Source organism: Micropterus dolomieu, linkage group LG17 (genome assembly GCF_021292245.1).
Source record: "Micropterus dolomieu isolate WLL.071019.BEF.003 ecotype Adirondacks linkage group LG17, ASM2129224v1, whole genome shotgun sequence".
Taxonomy (NCBI): Eukaryota; Metazoa; Chordata; class Actinopteri; order Centrarchiformes; family Centrarchidae; genus Micropterus; species Micropterus dolomieu.
Genome location: NC_060166.1, coordinates 27,700,004 through 27,718,262, shown reverse-complemented (window position 1 = coordinate 27,718,262; position 18,259 = coordinate 27,700,004). Strand labels below are relative to the sequence as shown.

Below are 18,259 nucleotides of genomic sequence, written 5' to 3'. Positions count from 1 at the left end.
GAACGAGGGGGGGGGGGGGAGTTGAACAGACACACAAAGAAACCAGCTTTTCTTTGTTATTTACTTAAAGTTATGACTATCAAGCACAAGCCATTTTTCTCTCTGATTCTGCTTCTTTTCTTCTCAGCTCTCAGCTTACTTGTTCTCTCCATCTCAGTGCATGACTTGGCTGGTGCAGCTGAGGCCCGGCTCAATTGTGCAATTTCATACATGTTTACTTTACTGGCATCTTTCTGAGCATATTTTCCCCTGAACATTTCCCCTCACATTATTCTGCATTTCCTCTACAACGATATGCTGTCTTTAATCTCCCTTTGTAAGCCGTTTCTTGGCATGAGGATCAGAATACAATAACGATGTCAGACTTTTTTATTTGGCCCATCATCTGCTGTATTTTAACACATGCCACAAAGTTCATTTTGGAAATTGATCAGGGCTTAAAGAAAAAGAAAGTAGCTCTTCACATAAACATTTAGACAACTGTCTTCTTCAGCATGAAAAACAGCTGGAAGTAAGTGGATCATGGGAGAGGAGGGAGGCACCGGGCGCTGTAGGTCAGCGGTTTGTGTTGAGTGTAAGAAGAGAGAAGGGACAGAGAGAGGTGAGGATGGAAGCTATGCTTTGAGGTAACAAGGGCGGTGAACAAGTGTGGCCAAGCTCTGCACTTGAGGGAGGAAGAGGAGGAAAGCGAAGGAAGCAAAGTGCCAGAGGAAAGGCAATTGTGGGACTTCTAGGGGATCATAAGAGTAATAAAAAATCACAATACAATGATTTTTCCAGAAAAGTGCAGTTTGGGGAAATAAATCTAAAGCAGCTGCTTGTAATAAAGACTCTTGAAAGTGTCAGATCTCTCCCTTGTACTTTACCCCGCTACACTGTGGGAAAGGCACTTATACATGTAGATGGACAGGTGCACTATGACAAATCAGAACACCTACACACTCACACACAAATAAGTTATTGCAGAATCATCAATGCTTGTTACACTGAAGGCACGTTTGTAATGGTTGACTTATGAGTCAGTTTTTGGTTTTAATACCATTATAAGGCTTGATTATTAGTAATATTTGGTTCTAGCTTACATTTAAACATGAGTCCTCATAAAAAGAAATATGTACACTGGACAATAGTGGCATGTCTGCACTGTGCTCTCATGATTAACCACATAGATAATGGCTTTCATAACCAGGCAAAGTCCAAGTTGGTCAGAAGCTTAGCTCGACAATTCAACCCGTCGAAACTACAAAGATTGTCGCTGAGTTTTGTTTTGAGCATCTGCGATGTCTGCTAAGTGCTTCAGTCCTTTTGGCACACATCGTGAAATACAATAAATGTCAAACAGCGGTATGATTGCAGATCAGAACTATTCAGCCTGTCAGAGTCACATAGGTGACCCTGGCCTGCTGCCGCTGGTAGAAAGCTTTAAGGCATACTGAGCATTTTTTTTACATAAAACCTAAACCCTTTTTTGGTCTACACAGGGTCACTCATCTAGATCGTTTTTTATTTCGATGTTGTTAGTGTTATAAAAGTTACGGGCCTGGGATGATTGCCATAACAACATTAGAAAGGAATGAAATGGCCCTAAAAAATTTTTATTAAATTAAAAGATCAACCCCCATCTCATAGTTGGAGGTTTGTCTTACTGCACTCATTTATATTTGTATTTATCAATTTTCATTATATAAATTAATGTAACTAATAAAGTTTTAAATGCCTAATTTTATTACTTTCAAAACATCTTCATCTTAACTACTCTGGTGGCAATGAGAGGTTTTCTGGGTTGGTGTGACATATAAATAACATAACGCATATGACATAAAACCCCATGGGGTGAGTGGCTACATCAGTAAATTGAAACAAGACTCTTGTAAAACTGAATCAACCACAGAGCAAAAGAAATACTATTGTTTTTTTTTTAATTATGATTTACATTAAAGTTTCTAGGCCCTTCATATTGATCAGCACTGCTCCACAAATGTTTAAAAATTTACTTAATATGGAGAAAATATTGTAATGAATTCCTGTGACCAAAAGGATGGCAAAAAAATTACTGCGCAGCCCTTCACAAGTCCACAATGTCGTATCACCATGATACGGAGCAGAGGCTTATTCCCAAAGAGCAAAAAGGGGAAGGAAAAGAGAAGATACAGTCTACTTGTTTTCTGAATGGAGAGTTTTAGAAGTATGAACAGGCTTTCATACTAAGACAATGGCTCAAGTCCACCCTGCTGCGTTCTCCGTGCACCTCTCCCTCCCCATTCTCCGTCTCTCTATCTGCCTCTGAGCAGAAACACACTGCACATCCTGCTCAATGCAACACACCAGCCAAAAGTTCACTTCCTGCTCCTCAGCTCTTCTCCTTCACACCAGCCCTATTCCCAGGACATGCATTAACACCCCTTCATACGCTCAAATAGCATAGGGACATACAAACAGACAAGCAAACGCTTCCCCTGTCAATAGATACACAACCCTCCCCCTCTGTCTGTCATACATTGATGCAATTAAGCAAATTTCAAAAAGTGCACATCCTACAGAACTGTGTAAGCATTATCTTGCTCTTCCCTCCTGCACAGATTTGGAGTGACAGTGGAAAGACTTTGTGTTATTTTAATGGTGGAAGGCAGGGGAAAAGAGGAGACAGATTTTCATTTAAACTAGTGAATGAGAGGGAGCGAGGGGACTGAAATTCCCACGACTGACATCCGCCTGTTCTTACATTTTTAACACGTATGCACATTTGTTCTTACTGTTAATATTTGTTTCATTTAAGCTGTGCTTTCTTTTTTGTTACAGAGCTAAATAAAAGAATCCCAAAACTTGAAGCATCATCCAAAACAAGCTGGCTTCCTGGGTGTTTGTGTGCATGTATGGCCTCAGTCTGACTTTCGTTGAAAGTTCACCAACCTCTGGAGAAAAGGGTCAAACAATATAAGGCTAGATTCCATACTTGCCCAGCAAAGCCACTGCTCTTCTGTTTAGGGAAGTATAACACATCATGTCTTGTGGAGACATTTCAAAACACTACACTAATCATCTAGACTTTACTGTATGTGTGGTTGAAACCAGAGCTCAATGCCATCATGCTCACTAAAGTGTGGTTCAGAAATTCACAAACAGCCAGTTAAGATACTACCAATATGACTTTGCCTTATAATAATGGAATTGGTCAGAACGACACGAGCCTCTTTGAGGACAATACAATGGAAAATGTATACCGCATAGTAACAATAAAAACAAAAAAATGTTAATATCACATATTATCTCTCCACCATAAAACTGTAACAAGAAATGTATAAGCACAGAAATAACCACAGGTTTAACACAGGACAACTGCCCTGTTAATAAGAACATTTACATAAGTGTGTGTGTGTGTGTGTGTGTGTGTGTGTGTGTGTGTGTGTGTGTGTGTGTGTGTGTGTGTGTGTGTGTGTGTGTGTGTGTGTGTGTGTTGACATTTTTACTCGAAGGTTTAGTAAAGCTTAGCGTCCCCATGCTGGGTTCAGTCCTGAGGTAAGCACCAGTTTCACGTGCGCTGCTTTCAGTTAAAATCAAAATAAAGAAAAGTAAGTGACAGAAGACAACATTTTTGATATGATCATATGCTACAGAGAAGAAACCCTTAAATTATTGTTACATTTAAAAAAAACAATCCCAAAAGTCAGGTACATTGTCTATGTATTTTAAGCCTTTAAGATTCACTCCGTCTATCACAGTGTATGTATGGCTTTAGTCTTCACATTCACCCACTGAGGTTGACATTGGCGCTATAGTGGTCAGACATTTCTAATCTGAATCAAGGACAAGTAAAAGTGGAAAAAGAAAAAAAAGAAAAGGCCAGCATATTCTTTGGAATAAACATTGAAAGACAAAAATGTGCCATCTACCCGCAACCTTTAAGTGTTGTTTTGTTTTCACGCCGGTAGGAAACTGCTGGTCAGCCAACACAGAAATATGCCATTCTTTGTTTCTATGTTTGATATCAGTGGGGAAGGGAGGCGAGACCAGGAGACATTTGCTAGGCTCGGACATGATGTTAATAAGTGGATCAGAGGGGTAAGATGGCAGGCATGAAATGGGACATCATGCTGGCGAGCAGTGCGAATTGTCCAGGAGAAAGTGAGATTTCACAGGGATTACTGAGGCACAGCAGCTGGAGTGTGCTGTTCACCCGCTGGCTTCCAGGGAAGACCCACAAACCCCTTCTTGTGTTCATATCAGGGACAGATTAGCAGCTCCCTATGTGTGTGTGGAGGGAGGGTCGTATTTGTGTGTGGAGCGTTTTTAAGGCAAAGGGCTAAATACAGCACTCACTTAGTACTGTCAACAGTAGCAGGGCTCCCAGACAACAGACTACAAGGGAGGGAGGTGAAATGAGAGGTCGGACAGTGGGGCGGTAACACGGCATCTGACTACTGCCACAACATGATTAATCATCACAATCTGAATGGAGCAACCTCTCTTGACAATAAATGACAGATTTCTGTGTCATTAATTCTGGCCTGGTGCCTGCCTCTCTGCTCGGCTGCACTCACAATTGTAAAATATTATAGAATGTCAGAGGTTAAACCCATGCTTCATCTACACCATGAGATGAAGCTACACTCATCATGAACAGGGATTAGTGTGTCATCAGTTGGGTATGTGCAATCATGTCCCAGTTATGAGATCACAGGGCTGTGCTTACTGCATCTCAGCAACAACTGAAAGCTTAAGGATGTTTGTCAAAATGCAAAGGAAGTTTTAGCTCGAGAAGGGTTACACGCTAACTTTAAGGCTGATTAAGCTACCATTACTGTCACATAGTATGAGCCTTTATCCGCACAATTATGTGGGAGAGTGGGTTACTTGAAGAAATGTGGAGAAAATAAAGCAGAGGAGACTTTACCAAAATGTTGAAGCAATTGCTCTTATGGTTCAGTCATTTCCTTGCGACCTGGGAAGCAGGAGCATGATTTGGAAGCTGGAGAGTGAGATACATAAATTGTCCAGTACCCCAAAAACAGAAAAAAAAGAAAAAATATATCCATCTTCCCATTACTTTAAAGTCCAAAAGAGTTGGCTTATTCATTTGGTAAAAGTTCCGCTCAGGTCTGGACTGAAACCCTGAATCTTGTCCTTATGTGCTTTTTCATGTTTTGTACACAAGTTTTTGTACACAGGTTTAGGGTCAGATAGCAATGTGTCCTTGCAACAGTTTCTCTTTGGATTTCACCATAATACAAAAATAAATAAAACAATTTCATTTTGGTTTTCAATTTGTCACTTTGGCTCAATGGCTGTAATTTTTTTAACTGTTCGTTTGCATACACTGCACATAAATACTGTACTTTAAGTGAGTGTCTCTTGGTCACAGAATAGCAAAGAGGTCCTTTATGAAGGACTTTAAGACACATTAGATGTATAGAAAGGCACATTTTGGTGCGCATAAGTAGACCAATTCCTTTTGGCCTGAGTCCGAGGTGCAGAGGAGATACTGAGTTGAGGTGAATGGCTTTTGAATACTGCAAATTGTGTGTGCACACAGACCTATTGGTGATCGCTATTTATACAGGTCATGTGGTCTTAGCTGGGTGAGTAGCGGTCAATGGTGCGGGCTTCAGAGAGGGCCTGTGGGGGAGGAGGGAGGGGTTGGCCCAGGACATCCATCTTGTCGTGAGTGAGGCCCAGGTGCTCCGAGGCCAGTTTGGACAGTGGGTAAAGGCTTTCAATGGCCTTTGCATCAGCTACCAGTTGCTGTTGGGCTTGGATGAGAAGCTCATTGGCCTTCTCTTGCTTCAGCCCCAGATGCTCTGCTGCATATTTACTGAGAGGATAAATGCCCTCGGCAAAGTCCAGCTTCAGTTTCCCATCTGTGGTCAGGCCCCCTGCAGTCCCTCCACTGCTGTGCATCTTCATGTGGCTGATGAGGTTGCGCTGCTGAGCAAACTTTCCCCCGCACACCTGACATTCGTAGGGCTTCTCCCCTGAGTGGATGCGCATGTGCTCCGTGAGGCGATACTGCCGGGTGAAACGCATGCCACAGGAGTCGCAGGCAAAAGGTTTAAGGCCCAGGTGGCTACGCATGTGGCGTGTCATGGTGCCGCGCTGGGTGAACTTCTTGCCACAGATGCTGCAGGGGTAAGGCCGGGTCAGCCAATGTGTTTTCTCATGCTGGCGCAAAGTGGCTGGATCTTTGTAGGACTTCTCGCAGGATGAACAGCGGTAGGGCCGCATCATCTCCCCGATGCCCCCTGAACCCAACCCCTGGCTAGACTTGGTCTCCAGATGGGACAGACTGTTCAAACTGTTGCTGCTGTTCAGGCTCCCATAACCATTTGTATTACTGCTCATGTTTTTGGTGCTGCTATTATTGCTGTTTCCCATCTCTCCACCAGAGTTGCCATACAGCTCTTCTTCCGTGTGTGTCTCCACATGTGCATTGAGCTGCTCTGAGCTCGGGAAGCCTTTGTCACATGGAATGCAGACATACAGATTGTCCCCGAAGCTCTCTGGCTCATACGGCATGTGGAACCTCCCCATCGGCCCCGGAGGTGACGGGCGGCCTTCACTACTGCCTGTCTCCTCTGTGCCTGACCCGCTCTTGTCATCTGCTCCTTCACTCTCCTCCCCGGCCTTGTGGTGGTTATGATGCTGGTCTCCATTTTCACCCCCTTCCTCTTCATCATCATCCTCATCTTCATCTTCAGCTGTGAATGGCTCATGTTTCACCCAGCGGTAGATGTTGCCCATTTCTCTGCCTCCCTCTCCACCTTCCGTGGGGGTGTCAGGGCTGGGGGGGCATGGGTAGCGATCTGTGCTCTGGGAGCCCGAGCGATGCATGTGAGGGAGGTGTGGGCCAAGAGACTGGTTGAGATGAGGGAAAGGTGGAGGAGTAAGGGAGCTCCCCTGGTCGGTCAGCTCCATTTTTTCTAAGGGGAAGGGCCTTCCATTCGCCCCCTGCATGGGACTGGTGCGAGCGCTCAGATTCCCATCTCGCTCCTCATCATTGTGATTGTTTGCCAGAAGGGAGTTAGAGGGTGTGTGCTGAGACTGGGAGTTGGGGCTTTTCTTGGAGAGATCAAGGCCGTAGTTGGGGGAGCAGTTCCTCTCAGTGTGGGCTGTGCGCCCAAGCTGGGCAGGCAGAGCTGACTGCAAGGATGGGAACACCTGAGAGCCCTGGGTGGAGGTGGGAGCATACAGCTCCCCAGCATGAAGGGCTAGCCGATGGGGAACTAGCTCCTCTAGTGGTGGTGCCCTGGTTGCATGGCTATTCAAAATTCCTCCTGGAGGGCAGGACTGAATGACAGGAGTAGAAACCCTATACCTGCCACCACTCCCTAGACCCATACTATTGGGCCCCATCTTTGGGTAGGGCAGAAATGCGGGACCTGGGCGGGGAGGGTACTTGCCATTTCTTTTCAACTTCTTTTTGCACAAAGCCACTAAGTCAAGCAGCTGAAGGTAGCTGGCTGCTGCCAAGACAGCGCCTAGATTGGGTTCGGTGGGAGAAGTGGGGTCTCCCTCATTAAGGCGGCCTGTGTAGATGTAGTCCAGAATGACCCTGAAGACCCCTGGACTCACCATCTCGTGGTCGAGGTTGATGAGATTGTCATGGACCACCAAAGATTTCAAGTAGAGGCTGCTGGCAGCCAGAATGTTCTTGTGAGCTCTGAAGAGGGCGTTCTGCACCACAATGATAACATCACACAGGAAGCCCTTGGTTCGCTGGCTGTTGAGCTGCAGGAGGAGATCCCTAGCATGACTTGGAACTTCCATGGCATCCAGCATCGTCTTCAGTCCGCCACCTGAAACAACAGATATCTGTAAAACGTCATGTGGCAATCAGCATTTTGATACACAAAAACACAATTCATGTGTAATATTCTGAATCACAAGAATGGTTACTGATGTAGTTTATAAAAATGATCTATGATAATTTAGGACTTACACATCAGTCTATATTAAAATATATTGGAGAGTTTTGAGTTCCAAAATTTTCATTGCCAACATAAAAGAAAAACGTCTCAAATAAATATAAGTAATATGAAAACAAAAATAGCCTTTGCAAATGGATACATTTATTAGTATTATTATAGATTAATTAATAACAGATTGGCTTTTGAACCCCAACACATTACTGATATTTAATTGATTCCATGTTTACTTACTGATTTGTAGTTCATGTCTTAAATATTTACATTTAAATCACAGATTCCACTCAATGGAACATGTCGAGTGTAGAACTTATGTGTAGGATGTGCAAATGAAGGCCACTTTTGCTAAAGGTGAGCAGTTGCAATGGTTTTGTCATTATCAGAAATTCAAGTCTATGCATTCACTTCCTCTGCAGCGAGCAAAAACAGAGAAACAGCAAAATTCAGAGATCCGCAGATATACATTTGGTAACTGCTGGCTTCCTGATAAAGTATTCCAGAAGTGTTGTGCAGAGTTTTAAACAAAGCAAGGGATGTTTCACAAGTATGATGAACAGCAGGTATAAACCTGTGGGGGAAGGACACATCCAAAAAAAGATAGGTCTTTCGACTCCCCTTGCCCAGTCATATAAGGAACACTGAGTGTACGGCATGTAAATCAGCATTACATGGTTCAATACCTTTCGCTGAAATGAGCTCCAGGGATCTAACGCGCGCGCACACACACACACACACATATGCACATACACACACACATTCATACACACTGAAATATCAACACTAATTGTTCCATAAAGCCTAAAATAAACTATATCAGCTGCATGCATGAAACACCATGTATTGTTCAACCAGTGGCATCTGAGGATAGTTTACGTATGAGATTAAATGTCTCAAACTGTCCCTAAGGGCTTAGTCTCACTGATGGGAAACAAGCAACTAAATAAACATCATGTCATCTGTCTGATCATGTTCTTCCTGACACCAGCTCATTCACTTCTTGTTTATTTCATTCAGTGTACACGCTCAGCAAAAGAATAGGGAAGTATGAATCTAAAATTTTTTTAACTTTGACGAATGAGTTACTAAGGAATTCTGGGGAATCCTGAATCATGTGTCTTTTTTCTTCTCTTATAATGCACCGCTGCTACCAACCTATTCAGGGTCACTGCAGAGGAAAATGTTAGCGCTGTATTTTTGTGAACGCATGTTCAGCATCAGGCCTTTAACATCAAAAGGAAATTTCATCACTGAACAACAGGGTCAGAATAAGTATAACATCCTAGCTAGTGACCATGCGGAGAACAGTCATCAATATGAAGGAAAATATATCTTTTAAATACAATCATTTTCATAAAACATATTCATTTTCTCTTTATTTTAAAAGGTGCTGTACCCATAGCACCTTTACATATACGTATGACTTGCATGCTATTTATTACTTACTATCTGGTCATAAATATATTTTTTTAAAGAGACTATTAATATGGAGGCGGGTAGGAAGGTTTAGGTGGATTTATGCTCTGTCATGTCCCCAGTTGTCATCTAAAGTGTTTCCATTTCTGGTTTTTGTCTGTCTTTGATTACTCAACGGTCCTATTTTACTATAAATTTCAACCTTGGTCAGATCAAACATGTTTAGAAATGAGTGTGATATGAGGAATAGGCCAAGTACTTTCCACAACTCGCTGAACTTTTGCAGAGTCTCCATTGCATTAAGGGGTGTTCAGTTTACTGTTACTGGTTACTGTGCGGATCGTGGTGACACGTTGTGTACACACACACAAACACACACACACACACACACAGACAATCAGTGTACATTTTAGTCTGTATGCGGTCTACAGAGCTGTGATATGCAACACTGTTCAATTGCTTCAGAAAGCATGGCAGAAAATTGTGCCTTCTTTATGTCCTGATTCATGAATACAGATTTTACAGCGTGTATAAGATACTGAAATCAATATTTAATATATACTTGCTTTTGTGACAAGAAAACAAATTTCATGCACAAAGCAACCTTTTAGTGCACCTGCAACGCGCTGTGCGTACAACAAATTACTTGGTAATGCCTTGTGGGTTCCCCTTCAACAAGGATTTATTTTCTCTTGCTGAGATCAGAATGAGTCTTTTGAGAAGCTATAGTGCAGCTTGCCTCTTAAAATATCTGAGCTCACTGTTTGATGGAGCCTAGTGACAAAAAGTGAAACACCCCAGTAAACCATGTTTTATAAAACTCTTGATCTGGAGGGCATGTGTGAGCTCACTGCATCCTGTTAGGAAGCCATCGATGATTGCAAAGATATTTAGTCAGAGAACCCATCTTAAAGCAAGCGTGCTACATATAATGTTCCTGTAAACACATTCAAAGCCTGCGCTACAGTTTGTTGTGTTAAACAGACTAAATTAAATCATTTTTACAGTGCAGTCACCTGGGAGAGGGTTACGCAAGTCCCTCTGGGATGCATGGATGTTATCGTCTGATAGCCTTCTTTTTAATGACCCGTCAAGATGATTAGGAAACTTAGATGATGGTGATGTAGTTAATGGTGATGGCATTCAGTTATTTGCATTAGATTAATATTCATTGTCAATGTGTTTTGTCTGTTTTGTCACTTTTGTGGGTTGGGGGTGAAGCGGGAGACTAAACTTCCTACCTCTAGCCTACATGCAGCCTCAGTCACATATACACTCCAAACATCTGCTTAAAACATTGTGTTGACATTTTATTTTCTTTCATTTCAATTTGCTGCCTGTGCTCATGTCGCCATGTTTATTTTAGAACCCATTTGACTATGTTCATATTTATTCCATGTTCAATTTATGAGTCAACACTGCAGTTCAAGGTGAGTGCAAACTTGCACAAATATATTTTACTGTAGTTTTACATTACTTTAATCTAAATAATGAAAAATAATTTTTTCTTTAGACTCACAAGAGGTAAATACAGGCTGGTGAAGCTATTCCTGCATTAAATAACACACCGACTTCCACAAGTAAGATAGAAAAACTGCATCCTAAGGCACAGATCTAGCACTTAAAGGTGAATAAGCTGAGTTTTAGTCAAGTCAGAAAACACCATGGTGAGTTAGAGTCAATTTCATGTTTGACAGCTTTAATCACGAATATAAAATTTATCACACATTTATGAAATAGGCTACCGTCGGAGGTATGAGAGTAACACAGCTTCTTAATCTTGATGGGAACCGAATTAACAGAGTTTATTTAAACAGGAGATCACGTAGGCTATCATATCAATATGGTATTGCAGGTTTAATAATTATCACTTGGCCTATATAATTATAAGCATTTACAGGGTACGTTTTCAATTTCTGGATTGCAATAATTTAATATAGGCCTAGTGCATGTTTTACAGAAGATTATTTTAATTTATTTCTAATTTCTTCTAAGAATTTATGATCGTTAGACTATACATGTATTTGAAAATTAAATAGCATTTACTGCATGTACGTTTTATTTTTTCTGTGCCACGGTTCATCAAGGGGCTAGATTTCAACTTCAGGGCTCGTTTTAATGTCATTGCCTAATAAGCAATCTGAGTAGGCTGCGCGTTTTCCAAGCAAGAGCATTAAGTTGTGTGCTGATGCCGAGAGGACCCGCGTCTCTAATCTGTTTTACTCTGCTCTTCACATAGGCTATTGTACAGTAAACCGAAACACCATGAATCCATCTCTCTGAGCTGCAGCATTTAAACCTTCACCTTATCTCTGCCAAAAGAGCCCTAAATCACCTCCTGAACCAGTTTCCAGCTCAAGGTGTATCCGACAGCTGTTTCTTCTTCAGAGCTGTCAACAAGACTGAGAAGCATCTCTTTCATACATGTACATAAAATCTCGGCTTTTCTAAAGGGAACCAGAAATGTATGCACTAAAAATCTTTAGTGTTTCTGAGTTTACACACAGTGGCATGCCTATTTTATAATGCCCAAAAGGAACATTAATATTTCGCTGTTCTTTTAATTTTATCACAGGGTTATGAAGAAGCTGAAGTTTCCTTTTAACAGAGGTCGATGTTCCCTTTAACTTTTACGTTAAAACTTCTTTTTTTTTCATTATTAAACTCAAAGAAAAAGATAATGCTAAAAACTCATATTTTGTAGAGTGGAACAGACTCAAGAAACATTTAAGATCATTTTGCAGACCATTATATGTAGGCTAATCTAAATTCTCCGTTACACCAGACTGATCCTGAAGACTTTTACAAATTAACTCACTAGTCTCTGTGTAATTAATTAGGCCTATTTGAAAACAAATATATGTTTTCAACCGACTGGAATTAAATGCGGAAAAAATCACAAGCGCAACCTTTCTTCCCGATATCAAAATTATACTGAAATAAAAACGAGGAAAATATGTTCCACTAATATGTCAGCGATTGACTAAAAACACATTTTCTTCCTGACAGCATACGCTGTAGAGTTTAATGGATAAAAACCTAAATGTCATTCTTCCCCTGTTCTTGTTTGGGTGCCTGTATGCAGCATATCAGCTCTTACCTGCATGCCCGATGTCTTCTGCCATCCGATCTAAGTCTCCCTTAATGATCATCTCAGCAGTCTCTAGGAGTCATATCTGACGTTTCAGCTTTGAACTGCCAGCCTCCAAAAAACCATGCCAGTTTTCCGAGCGCGTCTGCCAGCTCTTTTTTTACGATTATTAATTGATATGAATTTCTTGTCGCTCCTTAAGTCCGTCCTCCCACCCACTTTCCTCCCTCTCCCTCTTTTCTCAGTGTCTCTCTGCCCCTCCTTCTCATCCCCTCCTATCAAAAAAAAATAAAAAATACGTGCTCAGACCAGCATCAGTTTCCTCCTATTTTTTTCTAGTAATTTCCTTAGCTATTTTTGAGTCGGGGCAATAACGCGCACCGGGATGATAATGGAGCCTCTATGCGCCTTAAGTGTTTTAGCGCCCCGTGTGATGTCAGTCTATAATAAAACTAAAAGGTAACATCGAGGGCAGGAACTTCAAGTGACCCCGACTTGAACTTCTCAACGCATCGTCTTAAAGAGACAGGCAGCTATTGTATACACCCATATGCTGCATATTTATGATCAGACACGCCACTTAAACTTTGGAGAGGCGTTTAATGATGGAAAGAACTGATTAGACCAAGAGTTGTTCAAGCTTTCCATGTCAAGGACCTTCAAGGAATCAACCCCCCCCACACACACACACACACACATCACCACCACCACCACCACCATAGGCCTAACTAATTTTATTTTGTCCCTGAGGTCAAAATTGCTTTTCTTGTTGAGTTCAGGAAATCTATTCCTAATTGCTGTATTCTGCAACTGTAGCCTACACTTTTTAATTGAAAAATCCAATAAACATGTAAATAAGGCAGTCTTTCACCTTCCCTGCAGACCTCAAAATTGGAGTCTTAATATGACCACTGGCTTCACCTAAGGTGGAAACGGAGAATTGGCAAACCATTCAACACTTTAAAACACCTCTCTCCCTCTCTCTCTCTCTTGCTCGCTAGCTCGCTCTCTCTCTCAGGTAAAAAACTTGCTGTGTGTGGCTTCAAAAAATCTTCATCTGTCACCTGCCCTTGGAGACCGAAGTGGACAGCATTACTGACTGTAGATGTCCAGTAAAATGTCCCATAATAACTGCCAACACAAGGACATTAGGGCCTATTTTAAAAATAAATAACGTAAAACTTGTCACGTCCATAGGCCTACCTACAATGGATTGATTGATTCAAAATATTATTATGATAGGTAATATTGTATGTGTGTAACTTTAGACACCTTTTGTCTTTAAATAAAATGCATCCATGGTCTTCAGGAAACCTATGCACTCATCCTATTCACCTGAACAAGACCATTGCTATCGTGATAACTGGCATCAAAATAAAATATGAAAACATTTTACTTTTTGTGGCTTTTATAAATGGCACGTTTGTGTCTTTCTATACGCCAAATCATATGCTAAAAATCCTCTCAACAAGACGTTCAGTGTGTTGGGTCATGCAATTATTCATAGCCTATGAAGATTAAAAATGGAAAAATATAGCCGAAGTTACTGTATATCAGATAGGCTAAGCTTTAGGCCGGACTTGCCCATGTGATCCAGATGCTCACGCTTTGTACTGAACATCAGGAACATCGGTTCAAAACGAAAAGACCCATTAAAACCTGGATAAACGCATTATTGTAGTCCACTAAAAGCTGCCCATTATGACTCAGTGGGTGATAACACGTCTGCATGGATGCTCACCGTGCCTCCCTGTCGTATCACAATCTTACCTCGGACTCATGTCTGGTGTTCTGGCCGTATGTCCGCTCTCCTTTTCGGCATTCCCTCATTAGGACCTCTGCGTTTCCTCCGAGTCCAGCTCTCTATCTCTCTCAAAGACGTCTCACTGCGTATTTTTAGAGCCCTCTCTCTCCCGGTTTCGCCCTTCTTTCACCCTCTTCCATACACCGAATTTCTCACGTGTTAACAAGACTATCTGACACTTCAGACTGTTTGGGGTCCGGTCGGACCAACTCTGCCGGCGAAGACTTTACGCGCACAGCGACACCCAATGGTGCACTCCGCGGCAGCGGGTCCCACTAAACCTAACCCATCATCAAGGAGGGCATGATGTGCAGTGCAACTGGAAAGCTATGACTTCTAATTTGTGAGCACCGTTTGAAAAACACAACTTTTTTACAAATGAGATAAGTAGCCTAAAGTGAGTTTAGGTGAGTTAGCCTTTAGTGATGAACATCCTTTATATTCACAATATAAATGTCCAGTGTGGGAATGACTACTAAGATGTTTAAGCCTACGTAAGTAAAGGTAGCTGCACACTATAAAAATAAAAGTAAATTTCCTACATTTTAAAAGTAAAAAAGTAATGAAATATACTTTTAAATACTAAAGGTAGCCTTTTACTTTTAGTATTTTTTCCCCTGCCAGTGTTATAATATCATTTGATCATTATTATTAGCTCATTAACAGTTAGCTCCTACTTTGATGTTGAAGTTAGTCAGTGTGGGCTACTTTTAACAACTTAATATACTGCATGATAGTTTATTCTATAACACTGCATCACATTTTAAAGACTGATTATATGTTTTGTTAGATGTTTTGTTTTGTTTTTATTGCCATCAGATGCTAAGTGCAAGCTTTCCCTCAGAAATGTAGTGTAAGTAATTAGCATAACATGTTCAAGTACCTCAAATATTTTGATCAAGTGCAGCAGGCTACTTGAGTAAATGTAGGCTACTTAGTTAGAGTACTTTTAACCACTGAAAAAGTCTAACAATGTTGTAGCCTGATTAAAGGGACTGTCTGTAAATCAATTGCACTCCAACCTGTCATGCAAAAGAAAATAATACTCTTTGATAACATGTATGCCAGTTTGTTGTTGTTGTTTTTGGTTATAACCATCACATTTATATGAAAAGAAATTTAGAAAACATCTCCAGAAAAATGGTGAGTCTGTGTATTGCTGCTAATTGACTTAGTGACTCTGAAAAAAATCATTTTGATTGTTTTTGTACACTGTAATTAGCAGAAGTCATTAGCTTTCTATAAACATTAATTTACTAAGGCATATTCAATCCACTGTTATGTCAGGCAGGCCTGTCTGTTATTATTCCTTCAAGTCTTTCCATGGATATCCTGAGGTGTTTGAAAGACAGCAGATTGAAATTGATGAAAGTAATTATTTTACCATCACTGAGGTCGTTAACAGACGGCCAATGTGATCCAGTGAAACACTTTCAAGGCTGAGGCCTATTTATGTTTGTTCTGATCACAGCAGCAGCTGACAATCTAATAAAGCATGCAGGGTTTCTTCCTCTTTAAATTGTCCGAGTCCAGGGTGCTGGTGTTTCATTGAAGTGCTCCGAGCCACCTCAGGAGCCTGTTGGAGTGGAGAAAGGTATTGTCTCTCACTTCCATGTTCCCTTGATGAACTGCTGATAACCTCACAGACAGAGGTAGGCAGACCTGTGCAGGAGAATGGATCTGTTGTGTCAAGGATGTGACCGCGTGTTTCGATTCATGGTCCAAAATAGTTTTTTCCACCTAGGGAAACACATAGTGATGTCATACACTGCTCTTCAGGTTGTGTCTTTTACACAGCTTGCTTTGTTTTTTGTTTTAATTTACACACCTTATAAAAAATTTTACTACAGCTGGTGGTGTTATTTAACCTCTACAGTCCCAGGCATAAAACTTCTTTTTTGTGCTACTTGTATGTACTGTATGTGATTATTAGCTCTATCTTTTTGGCTTTAACTATTGATGTATTGAACTTTTTTTTTAACTATTTGTAAATGAAGAAAACGTTGATGTGAAAAATTGCATTCACAATATCTGATGTATTACAGAGATGCAGACTTTAGGTTTGCCTAGAATACATTTTATTAGGAATATAATAATAATAGCTCATTACAGTACAATAATCCAATTAATCAGTGAAATAGGTGAGGTTTCTGGCAGTGACTCTGTGCCTACAATAGTTGCATAACCAATAAACAACACAGGCAAAAGTTGATGAAGTGCAATTACATACCTTTACTTAAAGTAACTTTTTCTCAGGTGTTACCCAAGTCAAACTATTTCACAAGCCGTTTTGACTTCATAGGGTTCAAGTGTCAAAGCCTAGACTGTGAATGGTTTACTAAAGCAATAAAGTAATTGTGTTAAAAGCAAAGAAAATGGTTTTGATATGTCAACAGAGGCATGTGTGACAGATGAAAAGAGTATTTAAAAAAATGTATGATGTTGTTAATTTCAGTTTCTTTGTGTGTCTCAGCAATTGCCCACACAGACATCATCTTACTAATCAACAAGGCCTGCGCTGGACATTAAACTTTCAGCCTGTCAAAACACAATTGAACATACCGTAAACTGGAGTGAAGCAGAAATGCTGAACTTTTAATGAACTAAAAGGCCTCCAAATTGCTGGTTGTAAGCAATGATTCGATTAAAGTTGTGAGAGCTGAGCCTCGAACACAGCCCAGAGAGCCCATCCCAAACACTATACAAGTCTACTTCCCCAAAGACCAACATTCAGTGAGGAACCAGAGCTGGAGATAAGGCAGGCTGGACAGCCAAATCCCTAACAGTCAGCTGTCACCCTCTAAATCACACACCTTTCCCACCATTTCCCCCAAGTTCAAGCAAGCATTGCAGGTTTTACATGTGACATATATCTTGCACAAGCTTTGTGAGTTGGATATGGAAACACACTGAGGAGGTGAATATTCTGAATGACTGTAGCCAACCTTTTCAGACATCTGTGAGCAGATATGTTGCAGGGTTACCATGTCTGTAAGGCCCAAAACCACCTCGTTCAAATTTGAGTTTTGAGTGATGAATATTGTGATCGCCTTATTATTGTTCCATTCCTGTCTGCCAGCACAGTGATAGAGCAAGACTGGACAATAGACAGGACAGTCTAAAAGCAATCTTAACACCTTGAAACAGACCATCTGAGTGTAATGTCCCACACTTTTCTCAACTACTCACACGAGGCATTTTGCACCCTCTTCTTTCTTTCATTCTCATCAATCATCCCTCTCTCCTTTCTTTCTGTCCAGTGGACATGGCCACACATACCTCCAGATGCTTGTTGTGACCGCCCCACCATACCAGACACACCCCCCTCCAGCTCCAGATTCCCTTCACCACCAAAAATTGAACAGTAGGCTCAACATTTACACACAGACCTCTCTTAATTCATTGTAATGAGCAGTTTTGCGACAGCTTTAGAGCATAGGCGTGCTAGGCATGTCATTTAAATGAGCAGAGCTGTTGTATGCGTTTGGTCGCTATTTTAGTTTGCCCATCTGCTTGTGATGGACGACTATCGTGCCATGATTAGAGCCAGATCACAAATACTTTATTTTTTTCTTCCACAAAGGGAAACATGTATGAATGCAAAATAGTTTCTGGTTTGGGGAATGCTCATGCCATACCATGTTTTATTCCCCAAATATTTTTGGTTATCTTGCATTCATCAGGGTGGTGATGAGGTTGTTTGTTGTTGTATTTGCAGTCCACGAACAAGCCATGTGAATTTGCAAGAGAAATATAGCTTACAATAAATAAAAACGTACAAAAACTAATACAACCATTTTTACAGAATAAAACAAAATACAATCATCTTATTTGTTTTACATTTGAGGAAATACAGGTTTTCACTTTCTTGCCAAGATCAATACTAGTATAATGTCTGTGTGGTAAATATGAAGCTACAGCCAGCAGGCAATTAGCTTAGGTTAACATTAACACTGGAAACAGGAGGAAACCGCTAGCCTGGCTCTGCCCAATGTTTAAAATATCTGCCTACCAGCACCTCTTAAGCTTGCT

General features: G+C 41.0%; 1 protein-coding gene across 5 annotated transcripts; it reads right to left on the bottom strand.

Annotated features, from left to right (window-relative positions):
• Window positions 1-351: 351 nt before the first annotated feature.
• Window positions 352-14,380, bottom strand: hic1 (hypermethylated in cancer 1). 5 transcript variants are annotated; one of them, XM_046073416.1, is made up of 2 exons: window positions 14,194-14,380; window positions 352-7,806 (listed from the first exon to the last, which is right to left on the bottom strand). In XM_046073416.1, the coding sequence occupies exons 1-2, from the start codon at window positions 14,251-14,253 to the stop codon at window positions 5,569-5,571; spliced, it is 2,298 nt and encodes a 765-aa protein (XP_045929372.1). In that variant the 5' UTR covers window positions 14,254-14,380; the 3' UTR covers window positions 352-5,568. The 5 variants fall into 5 exon arrangements, with proteins under 5 accessions (XP_045929372.1, XP_045929377.1, XP_045929373.1 ...); XM_046073421.1 differs by having other exon boundaries at window positions 352-7,790; window positions 14,194-14,330; XM_046073417.1 differs by lacking the exon at window positions 14,194-14,380 and adding an exon at window positions 12,433-12,582 and having other exon boundaries at window positions 352-7,790.
• Window positions 14,381-18,259: the final 3,879 nt, after the last annotated feature.

Excerpts from the sequence above, each read along its gene's own strand:
- hic1 (XM_046073416.1), bottom strand. The coding sequence starts at position 14,253 with ATGAGGGAATGCCGAAAAGGAGAGCGGACATACGGCCAGAACACCAGA. Across the intron at positions 7,807-14,193 it reads ACACCAGACATGAGTCCGAG|ATATCTGTTGTTTCAGGTGG; the intron begins GTAAGATTGTGA and ends GACGTTTTACAG.